Source organism: Rana temporaria, chromosome 5 (assembly GCF_905171775.1).
Source record: "Rana temporaria chromosome 5, aRanTem1.1, whole genome shotgun sequence".
NCBI lineage: Eukaryota > Metazoa > Chordata > Amphibia > Anura > Ranidae > Rana > Rana temporaria.
In genome coordinates, this window is record NC_053493.1 from 253,878,349 (window position 1) to 253,903,949 (window position 25,601).

At 41.2% G+C, this 25,601-nt stretch overlaps 1 protein-coding gene across 1 annotated transcript in view; it reads left to right on the forward strand.

Annotated features, from left to right (window-relative positions):
- Positions 1–25,601, forward strand: part of PHACTR1 (phosphatase and actin regulator 1) — a 411,120-nt gene that overhangs the window by 31,489 nt on the left and 354,030 nt on the right. The window contains exon 3 of the mRNA XM_040353735.1: positions 8,097–8,243. Within this exon, the coding sequence (XP_040209669.1) occupies positions 8,097–8,243 (147 nt within the window). The remainder of the gene's footprint in view (positions 1–8,096; positions 8,244–25,601) is intronic.

The following is a 25,601-nucleotide window of genomic DNA, read 5'->3' on the forward strand; positions in this document are numbered from 1 at the left end:
AAATGCCCCCAGTGGCGGATGCGGTACTGCATCCTAAGATCCGGCAGTGTAAGTCCCTTACAGATGTCGGATCTTCTGCCTAACTTAGGAAAACTGCTTCTGAGGATCAGTTCCAAAGTTAGAACCAGAGATACGACGGCTTACGCCGGAGTATCTCTTTTGTGGATATGGCCCCATATTTGTACAAGTATCTCTTTATAGTGGAATAGTGTACCACAACTCTTTCTGGAGGGATCGTGCAGTCAAACGTGGGTTTTCAATTGCTTTTCTCACAATCCTGCGAGCTGTTCTATCTGATTTTTTTCTTGGTCTTCCAGATCTTGCTTTAACTTCCACTGTTCCTGATGACTACCATTTCTTAATTACATTCTGAACAGAGGATATTGACATCTGAAAAAGCTTTGCTATCTTCTTATAGCCCCCTCCAGCTTTGTGAGCGTCAACTATTTTCAGCTTCAGTTTTTCTAGACAACTGCTTAGAAGAACCCATGGTGCTGATTGTTGGGGCAAGGTCAGATGAGTCTGGGCATTTAAAACCTTTGAGATTGACATCACCTGGTCTTCCCAGACGATGATTGAGAACAATCCATGACACTGGCAGGTCTCAGCTTTGCAAAGGGGGCAGTGCATGCTATAAATTCTGCAGGGTGCCCAAACTTTTGCAGACGCCATATTTTTGTTTTCTGTCATTTTGAAAGTGTAGATGATGGAAATAAAATCAAACTTTTTTTGACATACCATATTTTCCGGCATATAAGACGACCTTTTGGATGCAAAAAAATGCATCCAAAGTCGGGGGTCGTCTTATACGCCGGTACCTGTCTCCGTCGGGCTTCGGGCATCCATGATTTAAAAGCCGCAATATTGGCGGAACACTAATTTTCCCAGCAGGGCCTCTGTTCAGTGTTCCGCCAATCACGGATGCCTTCTCATCCTCGGACGAGAGGACATCCATGATAGGCGGAACACTGAACAGAGGCCCAGTCTGAGGGCCTCTGTTCAGTGGTTGGGCACAGGTGGTTGGGAACAGTGAGGTGGCAATGGGCACAGTGAATTTGGGCACAGTGAGGTTGCAATGTGCACATTGAGGTTGCAATGGGCACAGTAAGGTTGGGCACAGTTAGGTTGCAATGGGCACAATGAGGTTGCAATGGGCACAGTGAGGTTGGGCACAGTGAGGTTGCAATGGGCACAGTGAGGTTGCAATGGACACAGTGAGGTTGGGCACAGTGAGGTTGCAATGGGCACAGTGAGGTTGCAATGGGCACATTGAGGCGTGCAAATGGGCACAGTGAGGCATGTAAATGGGCATTGCTGACCCTGTTTTCCGCTTACAGTAGCTGCTGCATTCTCACCCTAGGCTTATACTCGAGTCAATAAGTTTTCCCATTTTTTGGGACCTTATACTCGGGTTGGCTTATACTCGAGTATATACGGTACTCTCTTCTTCCAGTTTCACATCAAGTAAGCATGAGTTTACAAATGTCTAATTGAAATCCCCTGCACACACTGTACACACACAAATCGGGGGGATGATAGGACAGTCTCCATAACTTTACAGCTGAGGATTATGGTATAAGTGTATATCAATGAAAGTTCCACTTAAAACTACTAAGTGAACTATGCCTACAAGATACACTTTTCCAAGTTCTAGCACTCACCACTACTTACAAAAGTAGTAGAGAGGCCACCTGGAATTCTGGATTGTGTGTTTGGCTCAAAGCTAGTCATCCTATTTACATCACCAAAGCAATGCATTTAATTAGCTTTGAAATAAAGTTACTACAGGTATATAAAGGAATGATATGGGTTTGGGAGAACAATTTTTTTATGTCTGTTCTGTAGTTGTTCCTTTTCTAAACAGATGGTATAAATCATGTTTCTCCTTTATAGTTACTAAACATCTAGACAGTTGCTATGAGAACTGTTGTTCTGGTGCTAGACAGACAGTAATCTCTTTTCAAGCAAAGTGAAAATGAATGCTTTCAGCTGAACAATGATGAAAAGTAGTATGGATACACATATAGAGCATTGTAACTGGCAGGTGAATATATTCTTTACATTACAATTCTTATAGCTAATAAAAATATTCACCCTACTAGTGTAGGGCTCTAACAGACATATCCCATTAGATAGACATCCCATTGGAATATACAGAGTGAGTTGAGACACCTAGTGGACACTGTAACAACTGCACACGTTTTATATTTTCTATCAATGGTTACACATTATGTGCTGGTGCTGGTACTGGTGCAATTTCTAATGCGACACACAAAATCACACGACTAGAGAAATCACATTATGTTCAATGGTGCCTGTTCACATCAGTGTGACAGTGTGACAATTGTTGGAAAGGTTCCTGCGCTACTTTGGTGCGATTTCAGTGTGATTTAGCACCATAGACTATGCTGATCACATCCAAAGTTGCATCAAAGTTGTACTACATAATTGCACTGAAAATCACATCAAAAGCACATCGCAGCAATGTGAACCAAGCCTAACTCGTGTATTACTTATCCCCGATAGAGCTGTTGGATGTTTTTGAGTGTCTCTGCCCTACACCAATGATGATCCACCCTTACCTGGACCCGAATGACATCAAAATACACATAATATGCTTTAAATGGCCTTTATTAAATGCAAAAGCACTACAGAAGGAGAGGTTGGGTTTCTATGGGACACTGCACACTCTTGGTCACCTCCTTGCAGATCATAAGTGTATTGTGTACCCCAGGGGAGTCCCTCCATCTCCATAGGGTGGTGTATAGAGCTTAAACACCTGGCTGAGTGGCAAACAATCCCCATTCAGCTGATCCTGCTCGACAACCAGCTTCCTCCTTTTGTCCCAGTTACTGGAAGGGTGGGTTGCTTTTTGACTTTAGCAACAGCTAATGACAACTCTCCTCCCCCGTGCACTGTCCATCAAGCAAGGAGAAGAAAATAACATCCTTGAAGAGTTTAAAGGGGTTGTACAATTTTTTTTTTCCTAAATAGCTTCCCTTACCTCAGTGCAGTCCTCCTTCACTTATCTCATCCTTCCATTCTGCATTTAAATGTCCTTATTTCTTCTGAGAAATCCTCACTTCCTGTTCTTCTGTCTGTAACTCCACACAGTAATGCAAGGCTTTCTCCCTGGTGTGGAGTGTCGTGCTCGCCCCCTCCCTTGGACTACAGGAGAGTCGCTCACTAATAGGGATGAGCTTCTAGTTCGAGTCGAATTCATGTTCGACTCGAACATTGCCTGTTCGGCGAACAACGAACAATTAGGGGTGTTTGCGGCAAATTGAAAAGCCGCGGAACACCCTGTTAAAGTCTATGGGAGAAATCTGAAGTGCTAATTTTAAAGGCCAATATGCAAGTTATTGTCCTAAAAAGTGTTTGGGGACCTGGGTCCTGCCCCAGGGGACATGTATCAATGCAAAAAAAAAGTTTTAAAAACTGCAGTTTTTTCGAGAGCAGTGAATTTAATAATGCTTAAAGTGAAACAATAAAAGTGAAAAATTCCTTTACATTTCGTACCTGGGGGGGGGGGGGGTGTAAAGTATGCATGTGAAATAGCGCATGTTTACCGTACTTAGAACTGTCTCTGCACAAAGTGTAATTTCTGAAGGTAAAAAAGTCATTTAAAAATGACTCGCTGCTATAATGAATTGTCGGCTCTCGGCAATTCAGACAGAATTCATTCATTAAAAAAAAAGTGTGGGGGTCATGATGGCATGATTCATTTTTACTATTATCTCCAAATGTCTCGTAGGTAAAAAAAAAAAATATTTGGATGGGAATTCCCAATTATTTTATAAAGATTCTAAAGAGCTGCTGGTGTGTGTTATGACTGGGAAGTGTTTCAGACACTAAATCCTTTTCAAGAGTGATAAATGTATTTACATTTATTTCTGCCCTCAACTCTTTATGAGTAAATAATATGTTTATTATTACTTTGTATCATTTTTGTAACATTGTATAAAAAAGTAAATATGCACTCATGCACATGTATTTCTATGCTGGTTCTTCAGACAAAGGTGCCTTTCAGTTTTTGTTCTTCTATTGCCACAGCAGCCAGCCTCCCAGGAGCTCATTACTACTTATCAATTTATCTTTGTGCCTAATGCAATACAGTATACACTTCACAATGGAGTGAATCAGGCAGAGGTTTTGTAACTTATATCAAAATAGTATTAAAGAAGCCTGTAATGGAGCAAATATGTAGGCTGACCCTGGCTTCAACCTAATGTCACAACATTGTCACTGGTTATTAACAAGCATGCAGCTAGTAAAATTGGAGTGAAGTTAGCAGTCAGCTCATAATAGTTCTGGGTTAAGGATAAAAATGTGGTGGCTGCATTCGTTTTTTTGTTTTATTTCCTCTATCTACACTCGGTTATTTAGCCAGTAAGTAAGCAGCTGCAGGAGAGGTGCGAGGGCCACATGAAATGGCCTGGAGGGCGGGATTCGGCCCGTGGTTGTTTAGGGGATATTTATATTTATAGTGGTCAGTGATGTCACCAGCGCATGAGCACTGTGCTCTGAATGGATGGTACACTCAAGCATGCAGTCCATTCAGAGCACTGTGCCGCGACCAGGACTCCCGTACGTATGCGCACACATTATGACATTAACCTGCAGGGGTTAAAGAGAAAGTTTACTACTTTAACTGCTTGCTGACCAGCGCACAACTATATACGTCGGCAGCATGGCACGGACAGGCAGAAGGATATATATATATATATATATATATACGTCCCCTTTAAGATTGCGGCATTGTGCCCGCTGCGAGCTTCATGAGCCTGGCCACAGGTCCCGTGAACTCGATCGCCGCGGGGATACCAGCGATCGTCTTACGGTAAGGAAGAACGGGGAGATGCTGATGTAAACAAGCATCTCCCCGCTCTGCCTAGTGACAATGACAGTGATCACCGCTTCCTGTAATCGGAAGCAGTGATCACTGGCGTTTCACATGTAGCCCATCCCCCCTACAGTAAGAATCACTCACTAGGGCTCACTCAACCCCTATAGCGCCACCTAGTGGTTAACCCATTCACTGCCAGTGTCATTTTCACAGTAATCACGATCACTGTAAAAATGACAATGGTCCCAAAAATGTGTCAAAAGTGTCCAATGTATCTGCCATAATGTCGCAGTCACGATAAAAATCGCTGATCGCCGCCATTACTAGTAAAATAAATTATTAATAAAAATCCTATAAAATTGTCCCCTATTTTGTAGACACTATAACTTTTGCACAAACCGATCAATAAACGCTTATAGCGATTTTTTTACCAAATATATGTAGAAGAATACGTATCAGCCTAAAATGAGGGGAAAAAAATATATATATTTTTTGGGGAAATTTATTATAGCAAAAAGTAAAAAACATTGCATTTTTTTCAAAATTGTCACTCTATTTTTGTTTATAGCACAAAAAATAAAAATGGCAGAGGTGATCAAATACCACCAATAGAAAGCTCTATTTGTGGGAAAAAAGGAAAGCCAATTTTGTTTGGGAGCCACGTCACACGACCGCGCAATTGTAAGTTAAAGCGACGCAGTGCCAAATCGCAAAAAGTGGCCTGGTCATTTGGCTGCATAATGGTCCGGGGCTAAAGTGGTTTATAGACCAAGCTGTCAAGCAAAAGTGGCAGTTACGGGGTAAGACAAACCATTTACTAATGACACAGGGGTGCTTACAATGGCCAATATATATATATATATATATATATATATATATATCCTTTATCGCAAAACTGTAACTGCTTAAAAACTGTTAGCTGGGGTTTGGCTTTAATTCGTTAGTCGAGTCGAGTCCAAAGGTGTCTCTGTTGCTCCTCCATCCAGAGTGGAGCCTCCTTAAGACAGGGTGTGTTACATTGAGGGTGGAAAGCCTAAAAAAATAATGCAACTACCACATTTGGTGGTTGGTAAGCTGCAATAAAATTAATTTTTGTTTTTGGGTTTAAATACGATTTAAGCAAACAGTATGACCACCAGGCAAGTAGCATTTTCTGAGGGAGGTCAGCAATGACAGTCTACCAGTCTTGCCAACCGTCCGTATTTTTACGGACAGTTCGTAAAAACGGGCACTTTTTTCCCCCTTCATAAATGTCCATGGTTGAGGGAATGTGCCAGTAAAAATAGCCGAGATCGGTTCGGCTCGGAACTGCGCATTGAGATTGGAGTGAGGGGGTGATTGGAGGCAGGGGGTGATGGTGGCTGCGGTGGCACTGCAGATGGGGATGGAGGCAGGGGGAGATTGGAGGCAGGGGGTGTTAGTGGCAGGGGGTGATTGGAGGCAGGGGGTGTTGGTGGCACCGCAGAGGAGGATAGTGGCACCGTAGAGGGTGGGGGATGGAGACAGGTGTTGTTGGTGGCACCACAGAGGGGGGTGGAGGCAGGGGACGATGGAGGCAGGGGGTGATTGGAGGTCGGGGGCCTGGGGGAGATTGGAGGCAGGGGAGAGTGTGGCACCGCAGAGGGGGGTGAAGGCAGGGGATGTTGGTGGCAGAGGGGGATGGAGGTAGGGGGTGATGTGACTAAATAATTTGCCCTTATTATATCGAAAATAACAAAAATATGTTTTTTTACTTTAATATCTACCTTAAATCACATTGCTATTTTCCTAGTGTACTTGTTTGTAGCCTACATACTGAAATGTGCACCTAAAAATGTAATTTTAATAACTTTTGTGAAATGCCAGTAAAAACATTGCTGCCCCAGTAAATTTCAGGTGTCGTGCCAGTAAATTTCAATCTGGTAGGATGGCAACACTGCAGTCTACATGTTTCTTTTAGCTACGGTATTCTTTAGAAGTATTAATGTTGAAATACTACTACATAATATTATTATTATAATTATTATTACTACTAATAATAACAATACTACTACTACTAATAATAATAATAATATGATGTAGTAGTATTTCAACATTAATACTTCTAAAGAATACCTTAGCTAAAAGGAACGTGTAGACTGCAGTGTTGCCATCCTACCAGATTGAAATTTACTGGCACGACACCTGAAATATAATAATATTTATTATTTCTATTATTATTATTATTATTACTAATAATAATAATAATAACAATACTGCTACTACTACTAATAATAATAAATATTTATATAAATAATAGCAGTATTATAAATATTATATTATTGTTATTAGTGTATGTTTTTTTCAATTTAGGTTTTGGATCATAGTCATGCAAAACTAACACCAGCACAATGCTTTAATACCTATTATTTATATTCCCGACCTATATGGAATACAGCTATTATACAGCTATATTATTATTCAGTAAGGCAATTTGCAGAACAGTAAACCATTGCAGCCATTGTTATGTTGTATTGTATTTGTACATTGCAGAATATCAGCTGGTAAAACGTATGACATTGATGGTAACATTTAACGCAAATATTACAGCTATTTCTGCCTATGACTTGATAGTGAAGTCATTATTAGCCATGCAACTGAACAGTTCCTGAGGATCTTTATAGATGAATGTACACATGATCTTTAATGTCAGAGTGTGATTTTGCTGCTTGCTGGAGAGGCATGCCTCTTGCTTGCTGGTGTGTCTGTAATGTGTCCAGCAGCATCCCCTGCTGTCAGAGTGTGTCCATTCATGCAATGTATCTATCTGTGTGCCTTACTAGCCAGCTCAGACGATCAGCTTTGTCATGGAAGGTTCAGCATTAACCCTCTGCTGCCATGCAGCTCCAGTGCTCAGACATTAACCCTTGCACGGCCAGCAGAGGGATAAGGGTGCAATGGTAAGCTGTGACAAGTGGGTCTGCTGTTGCAGTTGAGCTGGGGGAGGGATTTCCTCACCTCCTGCTCATTGCTGCTCTCTCCTCCTGTTCCCATCTACATTCAAATCCTTAACGTATTTTCTCTTTTTCCCTCCTCCCCTTCTGCTGTCTCTTTCTGCCTTTTTTTTCTCTCCCCTCCCCCCACTATTCTCTCTTTCTCTTCCTATGTATGTGTCTTTTCCTCTCTCTCTCCCCTCTCTCTCCCCCTCCTCCTTGGCACCTTCTTCTCTTCCTTGCCCCCCTCTTTTCTTTTCTTTTTTTTTTTTTTGGTTTTGATTTACCCACTGTATTAGCTCGCCGGGCGACCCTGTACACCGTGCACCCCTTAATGGCGGCATCTTCAGAGGAGGAGACTGATCGGCGACCCATCAGAAGAGTCCGGTCAAAAAGTGACACCCCTTATCTGGCTGAGGCTAGGATTTCCCTGAACCTGCAGACAGGTAAGACGATCCTCCCCCCCAGGAGCTGTCCACCTTGCCGGAGCTCCTCTGGAGCTGTCCACCCTGCCGGTGCTGATCTGTTCCGCCGGGGCTCCTCTGGAGCTGTCCACACTGCCGGTGCTGATCCACTCCACTGGGCTCCTCTGTAGCTGTCCACACTGCCGGTGCTGATCCTCTCCACTAGGCTCCTCTGGAGCTGTCCACCCTGGTGCTGATCCACTCCACTAGGCTCCTCTGGAGCTGCCCACACTGCTGGTGCTGATCCACTCCACTAGGCTCCTCTGGAGCTGTCCACCCTGGTGCTGATCCACTCCACTAGGCTCCTCTGGAGCTGTCCACCCTGGTGCTGATCCACTCCACTAGGCTCCTCTGGAGCTGTCCACCCTGCTGGTGCTGATCCACTCCACTAGGCTCCTCTGGAGCTGTCCACACTGCCGGTGCTGAACCACTCCACTAGGCTCCTCTGGAGCTGTCCACCCTGGTGCTGATCCACTCCACTAGGCTCCTCTGGAGCTGTCCACCCTGGTGCTGATCCACTCCACTAGGCTCCTCTGGAGCTGTCCACCCTGCTGGTGCTGATCCACTCCACTAGGCTCCTCTGGAGCTGTCCACACTGCTGGTGCTGATCCACTCCACTATGCTCCTCTGGAGCTGTCAACACTGCCGGTGCTGATCCTCTCCACTAGGCTCCTCTGGAGCTGTCCACCCTGGTGCTGATCCACTCCACTAGGCTCCTCTGGAGCTGTCCACACTGCCGGTGCTGATCCACTCCACTAGGCTCCTCTGGAGCTGTCCACCCTGGTGCTGATCCACTCCACTAGGCTCCTCTGGAGCTGTCCACCCTGGTGCTGATCCTCTCCACTAGGCTCCTCTGGAGCTGTCCACCCTGGTGCTGATCCACTCCACTAGGCTCCTCTGGAGCTGTCCACCCTGCTGGTGCTGATCCACTCCACTAGGCTCCTCTGGAGCTGTCCACACTGCTGGTGCTGATCCACTCCACTAGGCTCCTCTGTAGCTTTCCACACTGCTGGTGCTGATCTACTCCTGAGCTCCGGCAGCACTCCTTTGTGTCAGAGACCTGTGACAGCTGACAGTCTCAGGACCAACATGTCATAAGTCCCAGGGCTGACTTACAAAGGTGGCAGCTATATGGATCTGCTCTTCTGTTTCTGATGAGAATATTCATTAAAACATTAAAATGAATACAAACTTGTCCTGTTGTGTGTTTCACATAGGTGTGTGTTAAATACACAGGGGAAGGGCTCGTGCTTGTAGAAAGGGCAAAGCAGGGGGACTGTCACTGATGATGTGTTATAAGTCATGAAAGGACACTGCTGTGATTTCAACAGTGAGAATGAATAGCAAGTGTTAAAATGCCTCATCATGGTACTAGGAAAAGATCAGCTGCTAGTGCTGAATGTGAACATATATTAATATTGCTGGCAGCAAAATCCCTGAGTTTTATGGATTTATTTAGAAATCCGAATTAGCTTATATTAGTGTTCCATCTGATTTACCCAGAGCAGATAAGGTCAAGAAGACTTTATTTTTTAAATACTGCTTTGCTGATCACTTTGTGGTCCAATGTTTCCTCCTTATAATGCATCAACATATTACTGACTATATGTCATAGGAACAGATCAGCTGCTAGTGTTGCATGTGAACACACATTAATATTGCTGACAGCAAAATCCCTGAGTTTTATCGATGCATGTAGAAATCTGAATTAGCTTATATTAGTGTTCCATCTGATTTAACCAGAGCAGATAAAGTCAAAAAGCCACTTTATTTTTAAATAATGCTTGCTGATCACTTCGTGGTCCAATGTTTCCTCCTTACATTGCATCAACCTATTACTAGTACCTACTATATGTCATAGGAATAGATCAGCTGTTAATGCTGAATGTGAACACACATAAATATTGCTTACAGCAAAATCCTTGAGTTTTAGCAATGTGTTTCTGAATTAGCTTATATTAGTGATCCATCTGAGAGCAGATAAGAATCATTTATTATTATTTGTTTATTTAAATATTGCTTGCAGAACACTTTGTGATTCAATGTTTCCTCCTTATATTGCTACAAAACATTACTTGCTATATGTCATGGTCATAAAGAACAGATCAGCTGCCATTGCTGAATGTGAACACACATTAGAATTGCTTACAGCAAAAATCCATGAGTTTTATAGATTCATTTATAAATCTAAATTACTTTATGTTAATGTTCCATCTGACTTAACTAAAGCAGATAAAATATGCTTGCTGTGATTTAACATTTCTTTGCAACATTTGTTTTTGCTGACTTGTTCAAGAAAAGGCTTGCACAATAATAAAGATATATCTATATATATCTACATAGATATATATCTATATCTATCTATCTATCTATCTATCTATATATATATATATATATATATATATATATATAGATAGATATATAGATATATCTATCTGTCTATATAGATTTTTATATATATATATATATATATATATATATATATATATATATATATATATATATATATATATATATGTCTATATATAGATATATCTATATATATCTGTCTATATAGATATATACATATATATATAGATAGATAGATAGATATAGATATATAGATAGATAGATATATAGATATATATAGATCTGTCTATATAGATCTATATATAGATATATCTACATATATATCTGTCTATATATAGATAGATAGATAGATAGATAGATTGATTGATAGATAGATAGATAGACAGACAGATAGATAGATAGATAGATATATAGATATTTATATATATATATATATATATATATATATATATATATATATATATATATATATATATATATATATATATATATATATAGATATATATAGATAGATAGATATCTATATATATCTGTCTATATAGATCTCTCTCTCTCTCTCTCTATATATATATATATATATATATATATATATATATATATATATATATATATATATATATATTAAAGCTTATACAGTGTATTGCTGTGGTTTAGGGTGTTTTCTATCATTTTGATACTGTATATTAAGGCTGTGTAGGTTCCATTTTTTTTTAGAGCAGAGTGCCATGTAGAAGGTTAATTGTATTGTGAAATATTTTGAAATCTGCTTGACTGAATGAAGGATGTGTTGCCATGGTGATTGGAGAACTGTGGCTAGGAGACAAATGCTGCACGAAGAGTCAATCAAATCTGGAGTTTCACAAGTATTGTATTTTGGTCGCTCATGCTGTTTTGCAAGAAGCAATCACAATGGTTTTAATTAGTTAAGATGAAAAAAAATATATACTACTACTACAAACGTTCTGTTCTCTTCCAAGATCTGTGTTAGAAAATGCAGTTAAGGATCAGATGAACTTATGTCGAAATGATCAGAAAAGTGTTTTTACTACTAATAAAATGAATGAGCTGTATATGTCCAACTATACCTGTGTATAATATGTCATGTAGACGGTGGTTGTTTGGATCTAGGCCACCCAGTTGAGCTTAGATAGCAGTGGTCCTCAATTTGTATATTAACTTACTGTATTTAAAAGAAAAGAAGACATACATATATTGCTTTGAAGAGACCCTGTCACCTTAAAGGGTTTGTAAGGACATTTTTTTTTTATCTTAATATCTTCCTTTACCTTAAAGCTGATGTGCCATGAACAAAAAAAATTAAAAGCCAGCAGCTACAAATACTGCAGCTGCTGACTTTTAATATTAGGACACTTACCTGTCCTGGAGTCCAGCGCCGTCCGCAGCAGAGGATGAGCGATCGCTCGTCACTCTGCTGCTCCCCCCGCCATCCACGGTGAGGGAACCAGGAAGTGAAGCGCTCCGGCTTCACTGCCCGGTTCCCTACGGATTGGCTCTCGCTGTGTACTGGGAGCAGAGTGTTCAAAAAAAGTACTGCATTGATTTTAATCAAAACACCCGATTCTGCTTCCCGTAATTTCAAATTGCTTAGATGACCCGGTGCCTTAGGCCTCGTACACACCACCCAACATGTCCGATAAAAACGGTCCACAGACCGTTTTCATCAGACATGTCCGCTGGGATCATTTGGTCTGATGTGTGTACACACCATCAGACCAAATTCCCCGCGGACAGAATACACGGTGACGTGGCGGCGACGTGGCGGCGACGATGACGCCGCGGTGTGTGCGCACCAGGAAGTTCAATGCTTCCACGCATGCATCGAATCACTTCGCCGCATGCGTGGGATTTCGGGCCAGCGGACATGTCCGATGAGTCGTACTGACCATCGGACATGTCCGACGGACAGGCTTCCAGCGGACAAGTTTCTTAGCATGCTAAGAATCTTTTGTCCGCTGGAAACCTGTCCGCTAGGCTGGGAAACTGTCCGGTCGGCCCTACACACGGACCAGTTTCAGCGGACATGTTCGGTCGTGTGTACAAGGCCTTACAAGGGCCTTTGCTCTCGGCAAAACAGTGTAGTAAAATTGAAAGCCATGGTTAATCCACAGAGCCTTACCACAATCACTCATCTGCTCTCAACCTCTTTTCAATTTATGGCCCTTGCACTTAAGTTCATCCAGCAGCAGTGCATCCATCCTGGTGTTTTAGTGCACCTGGGAGGGTCAGATGCAGCATTCAGCTTTGTGAGACTGTCACAAAGTCTATGGCAGGCTGAGGCTGGATAGGGCTAAACAATGGACCAAGTGGTATTAGTGTTTAGGGCCCTGTGCATTCAGCCCCCCCCCCCCGAATGCACAGGGCCTTATATAGAGGAGGATAACAGTCAAGCCCTGCATGTGTACTTATAATATAATTAGAAACTAGAAACAATTAACACACGCTTGTTAAATTGTTAAAAGCTGATCACTTTTACGTGTACGTCTAAAAACTTTAAATAAATTATACATTTCTCTTAAATGTCTGCAACAGACTTATTACTGTGACAATTATGTGGTACCCCAATGAAGTGGTTACCCGTGGATTAAATAATATTTTTAAAAATACAAAATTGGGGTAATTTGGGTTTCATCTTCTATATGTTATTTATTATTTTTATATATGTGTGTGTTAGACACTCCTTTATAGAGTTTTGAAGAGTTTCTCCACATTCAGCAAATGATCATTATTCTGTACTTGTTTTCAAGTGTATACTATATTATTTTGATTGCCTTCCTGCTTCAAAAATAACTCCCTTCTTACCTCTGGTACTGAGTGTCTTTGAATTTTTTCTTTAAGGGCTATCTTATTCACCTTCTGCATTACAATTCCCTGTATGCTTCTCTCCAGCTACATCACAATGCTTCATTTCATGCATATGGTACAATAACACGAGGGCACATTTATATTAGAAGAAAAGATTTGGCTGCAGTTTCATATTAGCTTAAAAGCTGAGCATCCATCTTTTAAACCACATTTAAACATTCTCTAATGCCTTATTCCTAAAGCAGAAATAAAAAATTAGTATAGACATATTTTAAACAAGCATTGCTGAAGACAAATGGTGCTTACAGTAAATGCATGGTTCTATTGTGGTGTGTCAGTAAAGAGTAGAATTAATATTGAGTCCACATCTGTTCACACATGCTTAGCAAAAGAGCTGGTACCAACTAAGTGGTGGTGCTCAGTTACTATTGCAAAAATAATAGGAAACACATTATCACTGATCAAGGAGGTACATCATGAAGCTCCATGCACTCTGGTTACCTCCCACACTCCAAAGACATGCTGGTAGGTTAATTGGCTTCTGTCTAAATTGGCCTTAGTATATGTGTGTGGGTGCATCATCCTAAACAGACCCTGGTAATGTTCTGTTGGGTGACTAATACCTTGTACACACGGTCAGACTTTTGACCTTGCAAAAGTCTGCCGTGAGTCCGTCGGAAGTCCGACCGAAAGAAAGAGAACAGGTTCTCTATCTAAGGTCGGACTTCCGAGAAAAAAAGTCCGATGGAGGCTACACACGGCCGGACTTTCCGAGAAAAAAAGCCTGTCTGACTTTTTTCTCGGAAGTCCGGCCGTGTGTACGAGGCATAATGCAGCTCTGGTACGCATTTCAAACAAGGTGCCAAAAAAAAAAAGGTTCCAAAGTTTAAAGTGCTCTGAAGATCACAAAGTAGTCAAGGTAATGACTAGGAAGCATTGCCTCCTATGACCTCCTTGTGATGATGGCTTTGATTAGAAAGTCAATTTATTGTTCATACAGCTGAGCTTGAATGTCTAAGATTACTGCTCCAGTTTCTTTACCCTCAAGATGGCCTTGAGTTGTCAGTACTATAGGATGTGAAACAGTAAACTGTAATGCCGCGTACACACAACCGTTTTTCGCGATGTAAAAAAATAAAAAATTTTTATGTCATTAAAAACGATCGTGCGTGGGCTCCAGAGCATTTTTCGCGCCGAAAAAATGGGCATTAAAAATTTAGAATATGCTCTACATTTTTGCGTTGTTTTAAACAATGTCGTTTTTAACGTCGTAAAAAATGGTCGTGTGTGGGCTTTAACGACGTGAAAAAAAACGTGCATGCTCAGAAGCAAGTTATGAGACGGGAGCGCTTGTTCTGGTAAAACTACCGTTCGTAATGGAGATAGCACATTCATCACGCTGTAACAGACTGAAAAGTGCGAATCGTCTCTCACCAAAGTTTTACTAACACGAAATCAGCAAAAGCAGCCCCAAGGGTGGCGCCATCCGAATGGTACTTCCCCTTTATAGTGTCGTCGTACGTGTTGTACGTCACTGCGCTTTTCTAGAGCATTTTTTTTTTCACGATCGTGTGTAGGCAAGACCGGCTTAACAATAATTGGGTTGAAAAAAACTTCGTTTTTTCTAGACCATTAAAAACGTTCGTGTGCACGCGGCATAAGAAGATTGAGTAAAATGATGGACCGTTTTCTCAAAATAACTTATTCATTAAAATATGCTCTCTTCTGTTCTTAGCCTTGAAAGAGAACTGTGGGAGTAAAAAACAAACAAACACACATACTCACCTAGATGGCTGCAGCATCTATCCAAGCTGCAGCTGTCCCTTACCTGCTTTACAAGACCACTCTGATTGCTCAGTTCTCAGGTCCACTATGCTCTGCCTGCCCCTCCTTCGCTCACTGGAGCTCCGTACTGTGGAGGGGGAGTGACTGGCTTAGCCTCTCAGCGGCATGCTGAGAGGCTAAGCCAGTTGCCAGTCAGGCATCTGGACAGATCTCGACATTGTTGGGATCCCTGCAGAGCCTGGACTGGCTCTGTGATATCAGCCAACAGAGCCAGCCAGCTGAATCTGGGTCACAGGAGTGTTTTTTTTTTTTAAATTGATCAGAGCTATGGATGTGCTACAAACAAAAAATTATTGCTATACCACTGTGTGTTGTGCCTTATTTTGGCAGTAATACTTGCAACAAACTTATATTCAGTCCATATATATTAACCACTTGCTTACTGGGCACATATACCCCCTTCCTGACCAGAGGACTTTTTGCGATTCGGCACTGCGTCGATTTAACTCACAATTGTGCGGTCGTGCGACGTGGCTCCCAAACAAAATTGACGTCTTTTTTTTCCCACAAATAGAGCTTTCTTTTGGTGGTATTTGATCACCTCTGCGGTTTTTATTTTTTGCGCTATAAACAAAAATAGAGCGACAATTTTGAAAAAAAATATAATATTTTTTACTTGTTGCTATAATAAAAAGCTCATTTTTTTTTTCTCAGTCTAGGCCAATACGTATTCTACATATTTTTGGTAAAAAAATAAATAAAAAGAAATCGCAATAAGCGACTGGTTTGCGCAAAAGTTATAGGGCCTACAAAATAGGGGACAGAATTATTATTATTTTTTTTTTTACTAGTAATGGCGGCGATCTGCGATTTTTATCAGTACTGCGACATTATGGCGGACACATCGGACACTTTTGACACATTTTTGGCACCATTCACATTTATACTGCGATCAGTGCTATAAATATGCACTAATTACTGTATAAATGTGACTGGCATTGAAGGGGTTAACACTAGGGGGTGAGGGAGGGGTTAAATGTGTACCCTACCTAGTGTTACTAACTGTGGGGGAGGGGGACTGACTGGGGGAGGTGACCGATCTGTGTCCCTATGTACAAGAGACACAGATCGGTCTCCCCTCTCCCTGACAGGACGTGGATCTGTGTGTTTACACACACAGATCCACGTCCTTGTCTCTGTAACCGCCGATCGCGGGAGCCTGGCGGACATCGCGGCCGCCAGGCTCACGCATCGGCATCCCAGTGATGCGGCGGGCACGCTCACCCCCCAGTGGCCAGGAGGAGCAGAGGCCGTAAAAAGACGGCGGCTCAGAGAATTAGAACCACCCTGTGGCCGTATAAAGTCGTACGGCCGTCGGGAAGTGGTTAAACAAAGAAAATATGGTGAATTCACTGTGCACATGCTTGCTTGATCAAACAAAAGTGTTCCACACATGTGATATGCCACACTCCCCCCTAAATTTGGGTCCAATTGCACTCAATTACATGGACCATATGATTTCTGTCATATTCTACTGCTCTGTCAGCCCTGCACTCCACTTCAGGTGCCTCTTCACTCCTCACCAGTCACCACTGCTCAGTACATCACATAGGGAAGCCACAAACATAAGATCAGTGCACACCACACTTTATTAATAGTAAAAAGATTTTCCCATTTAAAAATTGGTGAAAATTTGTGAAATGCATGTGGAATCGCATCCTGTGAGATAATTTCCTGTGTTTGGAGTGCATGCTGGACCCGGAAGTGGGGCAGCGATCAGCCATTATGGTCTATTAGTTGCTGTTTTTTAGGCACTATTTCATTAGTTGCTGTTTTTTAGGCACTATTTCATTAGTTGCTGGTTTTTAGGCACTATTTCATTAGTTGCTGGTTTTTAGGCACTATTTCATTAGTTGCTGGTTTTTAGGCACTATTTCATTAGTTGCTGGTTTTTAGGCACTATTTCATTAGTTGCTGGTTTTTAGGCACTATTTCACATCTGAATGTTTTTAAATGGGGAAATCTTTTTTTACTTTTAATAAAGTGAAGTTTCACCATTGTGTTTGGGACTATATTTTGTTTGTTTTATGTTTGTTTTATGTTTATGGACTGAATATATTTTTGTTATATGAGTAGTACAGACAAAATAACGCACAGTAAACAGTGGTATAGCATTATTTATTTGTTTGCAGCACATCCATAGGGCTGATCAATTTTGAATACAAACACAAGTCACATGGTACCATACACATACTGGCACGAGTTTAGATTGGCATAACTGTATTTTATTTGTATCTTTAGTCATATCTGTAGCGCATGTCGTTTTTTTTTTTTTTTAGATTTGGGTCACATGAGTGCAGAGCTATGTTATTTGGCTATACTTCTCTTTCGAGTCATGGGAAGATTAGGGGACATTTTCAGCTCTCTGATTCATTACACTATGAATGAAGGGCACCTTTGGAGAGCAGCATTGTTAGTCTGGGAGGAGGGTAGCTAATACTTTTTAAGCAGTTACCACACAGTTTTGTTCCTTTTAGGATAAAAGGTTTTATATAAATGAATAAAAGCAGATAATTGTAAGCACCCCCTGTCGGCGTTAAATGGCTTGTCTCCACCCCCTAACTGCAACATTTACATGACTTGTTTTGTTGCAAAACAACAAGCCTACTGGCTAGATCATTAGGTGAAAATAAAAGAAAATAAAGGAAAGAAAGCCTAAACAAAAATGATTGCATCCATCATATTTGAGACATGGCAATCTTCAATGTAAGAAATGTTGCTTTTGGGTTTAATACCACTTAAAGTATATGTTTAAATTCACAACCAGTGTTAATCCCTATACACACGGACACAAACATAGTTTTTCCTGATGAGATTCCTGGCAAGATTTTCTTACCGGCCGAGTGTACACACGTACGATTCAAAAGAACCGCTGTTATTTTGAATGGCACAAACGCGGTAAAGTAATCGACTACGACGAGCATGCGCTCGTCACATTCAATGCCATCGCCGCCATCTTGCTTCACCCTACCTATGCCTTAGAAGCTACGGCGCATGCGTCAAAGTCATTTAGAGCCTGCGCAGGTTTCCATGGAGACAAGTAAGTATACACACGCTCGGTTTGAGAAACCTCAAAGCCTGAGGCCCCATACACACGAGAGGATTTATCCGCAGATACGGTCCAGCGGACCGTATCCGCGGATAAATCCTCTCGAGGATTTCAGAGGATTTCTATGCGATGTACACACCATCGCATTGAAATCCGCGCTGAAATCCTCTGCCGATGACGTGTCGCGTCGTCGCCGCTATTATGACGCGGCGACGGGCGCGACGCTGTCATATAAGGAATTCCACGCATGCGTCAAATCATTACGACGCGTGCGGGGAATCCCTTTAGACGGATGGATCCGGTAAGTCTGTACAGACGAGCGGATCCATCCGTTGGAATGGATTCCAGCAGATGGATTTGTTGTGCATGTCAGCAAATATCCATCTGCTGAAAAACCATCCCAGGGGAGATTTCTCTGCGGATAAATATCCGTTGGCGTGTACACACCATAGGATCTATCCGCAGAAACCCATTTGATGGGATTTATCTGCGGATAGATTCTATGGTGTGTATGGGGCCTCATACACACGCACGGTGTACTCAGCAAGAAAGCGCTGCCAGCAGTTTTCTTGCTGTTTCTGGCCGAGAAAACCGTGCGTGTGTACGAGGCTTGAGGCTGGGAGCACATGGGGAATTTTTGGTAGTATCACATTATTAAAATCATTAGTCATTAATCTATAGTAGTAACACTCCGTTTCTATACACTTAGAACAAATGGCTCCCTATAGAATGAGGTACACAAGTTTAACATTCCAATGTGCCCCCAGCCTAGGTCATGCGTCAAATGTATTGTGAGGTAATATAGACAATAATAGACCACATTTGCAATAATGGCAGCAGTCTATGATCCTGCAATCCTGCAATTTGTACAGCACAGCAGCCCCCTGAAATCCCCATACAGTGCTGCTTGTCTCTGATCATTGATCTTGTATGTGGCCCATACATGGGAATGTCCTCAATGACTGTACAGAGGAATATTTAACAATGGCCTACAGTGCCAATAATTAAAGTCACAAAAAAGTATTGTTATCTGTGCCTTCATTTCCACCTTCCAGACCTGAGAAGCAATGTGGTCTCTATAAAAGCATTTTGATAAATGATCAAGTGTCGGTGGATGTATTTTTTTAAGATTTTGTCATCCATTCTTGTTCCTTTAATTCTTGTGACAGGTTCAGTGGTTATGGTTTTTCCACATTTCATAAAATACTGTATATGTAGATATTAAAGGGCAGTTGCCAGGATTGAAATATGGAAACCTGCCTCTTTTGATGTTTTAGGGTAGAGATTGAGATTGTTAATTTGAAAAGCCAGTATAAGGAAAAGGTAGTGGTATAAAAAAAAACATTTGTGGGTTAAGCCAATCATGTTTTTTGCATATCATTTCCTCATCGTCCACTTGTGACTCACAGCAATGCGTCCTTTGCCTACATACTTTACACTAAAATGTGTTCCTCTTTCTCATCTCAGAGAGTTTGGGGTAGGCAATACTACCTTTTCTTACCTTTCTTGTAAGGTGGGCCTATTCATACCACATTGCAAATGATCACAATGTTAAAAAAAACTAATTGTAAATATGTAAATTAGGCTACAACCAGCCCTAACACCAAAAGAAGATATAGTGCCGAGACCCTTCCTTTACAGTTATCACACTTATTCACTACAGAATAGTTATATTTATTTAATATAGGTACTTAAATCGCACTGTAAATTGATGTAGTGCTTTACATATACACTACGGGGGTTATTTACGAAAGGCAAATCCACTTTTCACTTTCAAGTGCAGTCGCTGTAGATCTAAGGGGGACATGCAAGGAAAATAAAAAACAGCGTTTTAGCTTCCACATGATTGGATGATAAAATCAGTAGAGCGTTCCCCCATTTCAGAGCTTCCCCTCTGATCTACAATGATCTACAGCAATTGCACTTTCAAGTGCACGTTTACGTGTACTTGCAGTGCACTTGTAGTGCAAAGTGGATTTGCCTTTTGTAAAAAAAAAAACTATATTACCAAAGGTATTGGGACTCCTGCTTTTACATGCACATGAAGTTTAATGGGCCATGGGATTCAATATTGAGTTGGCCTACCCTTTGCAGCTATAACAGCTATAACTTTTCTGGGAAGGCTGTCAACAAGGTTTAGGACTGTGCATATCGGAATGTTTGACCATTATTCCAGAAGCGAATTTGTGAGGTCAGGCACTGATGTGGACTAGAAGACCTGGCTTGCAGTCTCCGCTCTAATTCATGCCAAATGTGTTCTATTGGGTTGAGGTTAGGACTCTGTGCAGGCCAGTCAAGTTCCTCCACCCCAAACTTGTTCATCCATGTCTTCATGGACCTTGTTTGTGCACTGGTCTGCTTTCATGTTAAAATAGGCCATCCCCAAACTGTTCCCACAAAGTTGGAAGCATGAAATTGTCCAAAATGTCTTGGTGTGCTGATGTCTTAAGAGTTCCTTTCACTGAAATTAAGGGGCCAAGCCCAACCCCTGAAAAACAACCCAACACCATAATCCCCCCTCCACCAAATTATTTGGACCAGTGCATAAAGCAAGGTCCATAAAGACATGGATGAGCAAGTTTGGGGTCCTGACCTCAACCTGATAGAAGACCTTTGGTGTGAATTAGAGTGGAGACTGCGAGCCAGGCCTTCTCATCGAACATCAGTGCCTGACCTCACAAATGCGCTTCTGGAAGAATGGTCAAACATTCCCTTAGACACACTCCTAAACCCTGTAGCCAGCCTTCCCAGAAGAGTTGAAGCTGTTATAGCTGCAAAGGGTGGGCCAACTCAATATTGAACCCTAACTGACTAAGATTGGGATGCCATTAAAGTTTAGGTGTCCCAATAACTTTGGTAATATAGTGCATATTGTACATTCACATTGGTCCCTGCCCACAACAAGCTTACAATCTAAGGTCCTAGCTCACATATATACACATACTAGGGTCAATTTAGACAAGAGACAATTAACCTGCCAGCATGTCTTTGGAGTGTTGGAGGAAACCCACGCCGGAACAGGGAGAACATGCAAACTCCAGGCAGGTATTGCTGTGATTGGCATTCAAACCAACAACCTTAGTGCTGCTAGGCAGAAGCACTAACTACTTAGCCACTGTAGCTTTAAATTTGACTATGAGAATCCTTCTAGAATAGGTATGTCTGGCTATAGACCCCCTACATCTTCATAGTTCATTTAATTATATTTATTTGTCCTGATTGCTTTGAAGCACAGACTCAAAATGTTCTATAAACTTTATGTTGTATAAGCTAAAGACAGTTTGTAATTATATTTAGGTAAAATATCAGTCGATTGAAATATCCTAATGTCAGCATGAAGCATATTTAATTATGACTATGGACTGTGCAGTGATTCTGGCATCAAATTAGCCAGCAGAATTCCTTCCAGCCAGCTCAAATACATTAAAAGTCTCAGTGAATCACTATCATTAGAGATTAATAATTAATTTGCTTAGGCACACATTGCACTGCTTTACCTTTTGGTTCTGTGTGATATATTTTTCTTTGGATTACAAGAAGCATGCTTCTTGTGATCTCTTGTTAAATATAAATGCTGACATTTTAATGCAACACAGTTATTTCAATTGTACTTCATCATAGCTCTACTGGAAATATGCATCCTGAAAAGCTACACCATTGTCAGGCAGAAGTGAAGTGTCAGCTTTTTCAGTGTAAAATGTTCAGATTAAAGTGTCAAGTCTTTCCATGGGCTCTGACAACATAGGAAAACAGAGCAATAAATATTAACTATATCATTGTAGTCTTTGTGTGGCTTTTTTAGGTTTTAAAGGCATTATTTTAATTAGCTTGTTTTTTGGTATGTTTTTATGCGATTGACTGGCATGAAGGGATAATATGGATGATGCTAAAAAACATATACTGTATATATAATTTTTTATACAGTATTTCACAAAAGTGAGTACACCCCTCACATTTTTGTAAATATTATATTATATATTTTCATGTGACAACACTGGAGAAATTACACTTTGCTACAATGTGAAGTAGTAAATGTACAGCTTGTAGAACAGTGTAAATTTGCTGACCCCTCAAAATAACTTAAACACAGAGCCATTAATGTCTAAACCGTTGGCAACAGTACACCTCTAAGTGAAAATGTCAAAATTGGGTCTATATAGCCATTTTCCCTCCCTGGTGTCATGTGACCTGTTAGTGTTACAAGGTCTCAGGTGTGAATGGGGAGCAGGTGTGTTAAATTTGGTGTTATCGCTCTCATTCTCTCAGGCCTCGTACACACGGACGGACTATCCTATGAAAACGGTCCGCCGGACCGTTTTCATCAGAAATGTCCGCTGCTGGATTTTGGTCTGATGGTTGTACACACCATGAAACCAAAATCCCCGAGGACAGGATACGTGGTGACGTGGCCGCGCCGTCACCGCGCCGATGACGCGGCGACGTGCGCGACCCTGGAAGGACAATGCTTCCACGCATGCGTCGAATCACTTTGACGCATGCGAGGGCTTTCGGCCGAGCGGACATGTCCGGTGAGTCTGTACAGACGACCGAACATGTCCGATGGACAGGCTTCCAGCGGACATGTTTCTTAGCATGCTAAGAAACATTTGTCCGCTGGAAACCTGTCCGATCCGCCGGAAAATTGTCCAGTCGGACGTACAGACGACCGAACATGTCCGCTGAAACTGGTCTGTGGACCAGTTTCAGCGGACATGTTCGGTCGTGTGTACGGGGCCTCATACTGGTCACTGGAGGTTCAACATGCCACCTTATGGCAAATAACTCTCTGAGGCTCTGAAAAAAATAATTGTTACTCTACATAAAGATGGCTTAGGCTATAAGGACATTGTCAAGACCCTGAAACTGAGCTGCAGTGGCCAAGACCATACAGCAGTTTAACAGCACAGGTTCCACTCAGAACAGGTCTCGCTATGGTCGACCAAAGGTGTTGAGTACACATGCTTAGCATCATATCCAGAGGTTGTCATTGGGAAATAGACATTTGAGTGCTGCCAGTATTGCTGCAGGGGTCGAAGGGGTGGGGGGTCAGCCTGTCAGTGCTCAGACCATACACGGCGCACTGCAAACAGTTTGCTGAAGACAAACAGACCATGTTACTGGAACCATGTCCTGTGGTCTGATGAGACCAAGATAAACTTATTTGGTTCAGATGGTGTCAAGCGTATGTGACGGCACCCAGGTGAGGAGTACAACGACAAGTCTGTCTGAAAATGTCATGGTCTGGGGCTGAATGAGTGCTTCCGGCACTTAAAAGCTACAGTTCATTGAGGAAACCATGAATGGCAACATGTACTGTGACATATTGAAGCAGAGCATGATCCCATCCCTTCCTAGACTGGGCCGCAGGGCAGTATTCCAACACGATAACGACCCCAAGCACACCTCCAAGACGACCACTGCCTTGCTAAAGAAGCTGAGGGTAAAGGTGATGAACTGACCAAGCATGTCTCTAGACTTAAACCCTATTAAGCTTCTGTGGGGCATCTTAAAACAGAAGGTGGAGGAGCGCAAGGTCTCTAACATGCAACAGCTCCATGATGTTGTCATGAAGGAGTGGAAAAAGACTCCAGTGGCAACCCGTGAAGCTCTAGTGAACTCCATGCCCAAGAGGGTTAAGGCAGTGCTGGAAATAATGGTTTTGCCACACAAAATATTGACACTTTGGGCCCAATTTGGACAATTTCACTTAGGGGTGAACTCACTTTTGTTGCCAGCAATTTAGACATTAATGTGTGTTGAGCTATTTTGAGGGGACGTGGTGAAGAAAAAAGTATTGTGATAATACCTTTTCCAAAAGAAAATGGACTTTATAGGCACATTGAAGTAATATAACATTTAATTTAATAGTACATAAATAAACACATTGATGCATCTATAAAACATTATTGACATTATAACAAAAAAAGGACCAAAAAGGTCTTCCAGAAATTATACTCAATAGCCTCAAAGACTTGTTGTGGAGCTGTAACATTAACACAGATCCCACGCTGGGAGGAGTAATGATTGCTGGATAGATCCAAATGGATTCTTAAAGCATTAAAAAAGGAGCTCTACATGTTTCGCAATTTTGAATATATCGCTTCTTCATGAGCCTTTAAAGAGAATACAAAAGCTTTAATTGAAATACAAAGTCAATCTGTACAGTAAAGCAAATAGGTTATTCATATTCGACATATAAATGAAAAACATCATGTATACAGTATTTGTATATGCACACTCACCAATTATTGGTGCTTGATTTGAATTAGAGACGGTTGCCCTGGTTCATACCACTAAACCTGGCTGCATATCCCCCTCCTTAGGATGGCGATAGGGGAGGGAAAAGCAATGAGAACCTCAAGGTCCTCAATGCCACCAAAGACACTGAATGCTTGACACCGATGGGAGGAAAAACAGGGATGCAACTGGTAGCACTAAAAAAATACATATAAAGATTCAAAGAATGAGCTTTTTGTTAAAAAGAACGCCAATATGAATAAACCATCTTAGAACACGCTTACCGTGTAGCTCTCTCAAAGAAAAAGGAACTGTCCGGAAGAATCAAAAATAATTCCACAAATATGATACACCATCTGTGAAAAACGCAGGAACATTAATGTAGCATGTTTATTTATGTACTATTAAATAAAAATTTATATTACTTCAATGTGCCTATAAAGTCTATTTTCTTTTGGAAAAGGTATTATCACAATACTTTTTTCTTTACCACATATATTGTAGGATGTGGCACTTATTTTTCAAAGGGTGTTTGATTGCCACCCTAGGGCAATTGTAATCAATTTAAATCATATTTTGAGGGGACAGCATACACTGTTATACAAGCTGTACACTCACTACTTTACTTTACAAAGTATAATTTCTTCAGTGTTGTCACATGAAAAGATATAGTAAAATATTTACAAAAATGTGAGGGGTGTACTCACTTTTCTGAGATATGGTGTGTGTATATATATATATATATATATATATATATATATATATATATATATATATATATATATATTTATAAAATCTCATAAACTGTAATTATAATATAAGGCAAATAAAAATACAAGATCATTCCAATAATAAATTATGGATGCACATGGTGTCTTTTGTTCAATTGCAAGTCTTATGCACATAAGTGGCTTTTCCTAGTAAGGCAAAGTAACCCTTTAACCAGAGGTGGAACTGCAAATCACACAGTCTTATAGCAACATTTTGAAAGGATTTCCCAACAGTATGCATACATCCAGCAGACCCTAAAGAAAAAT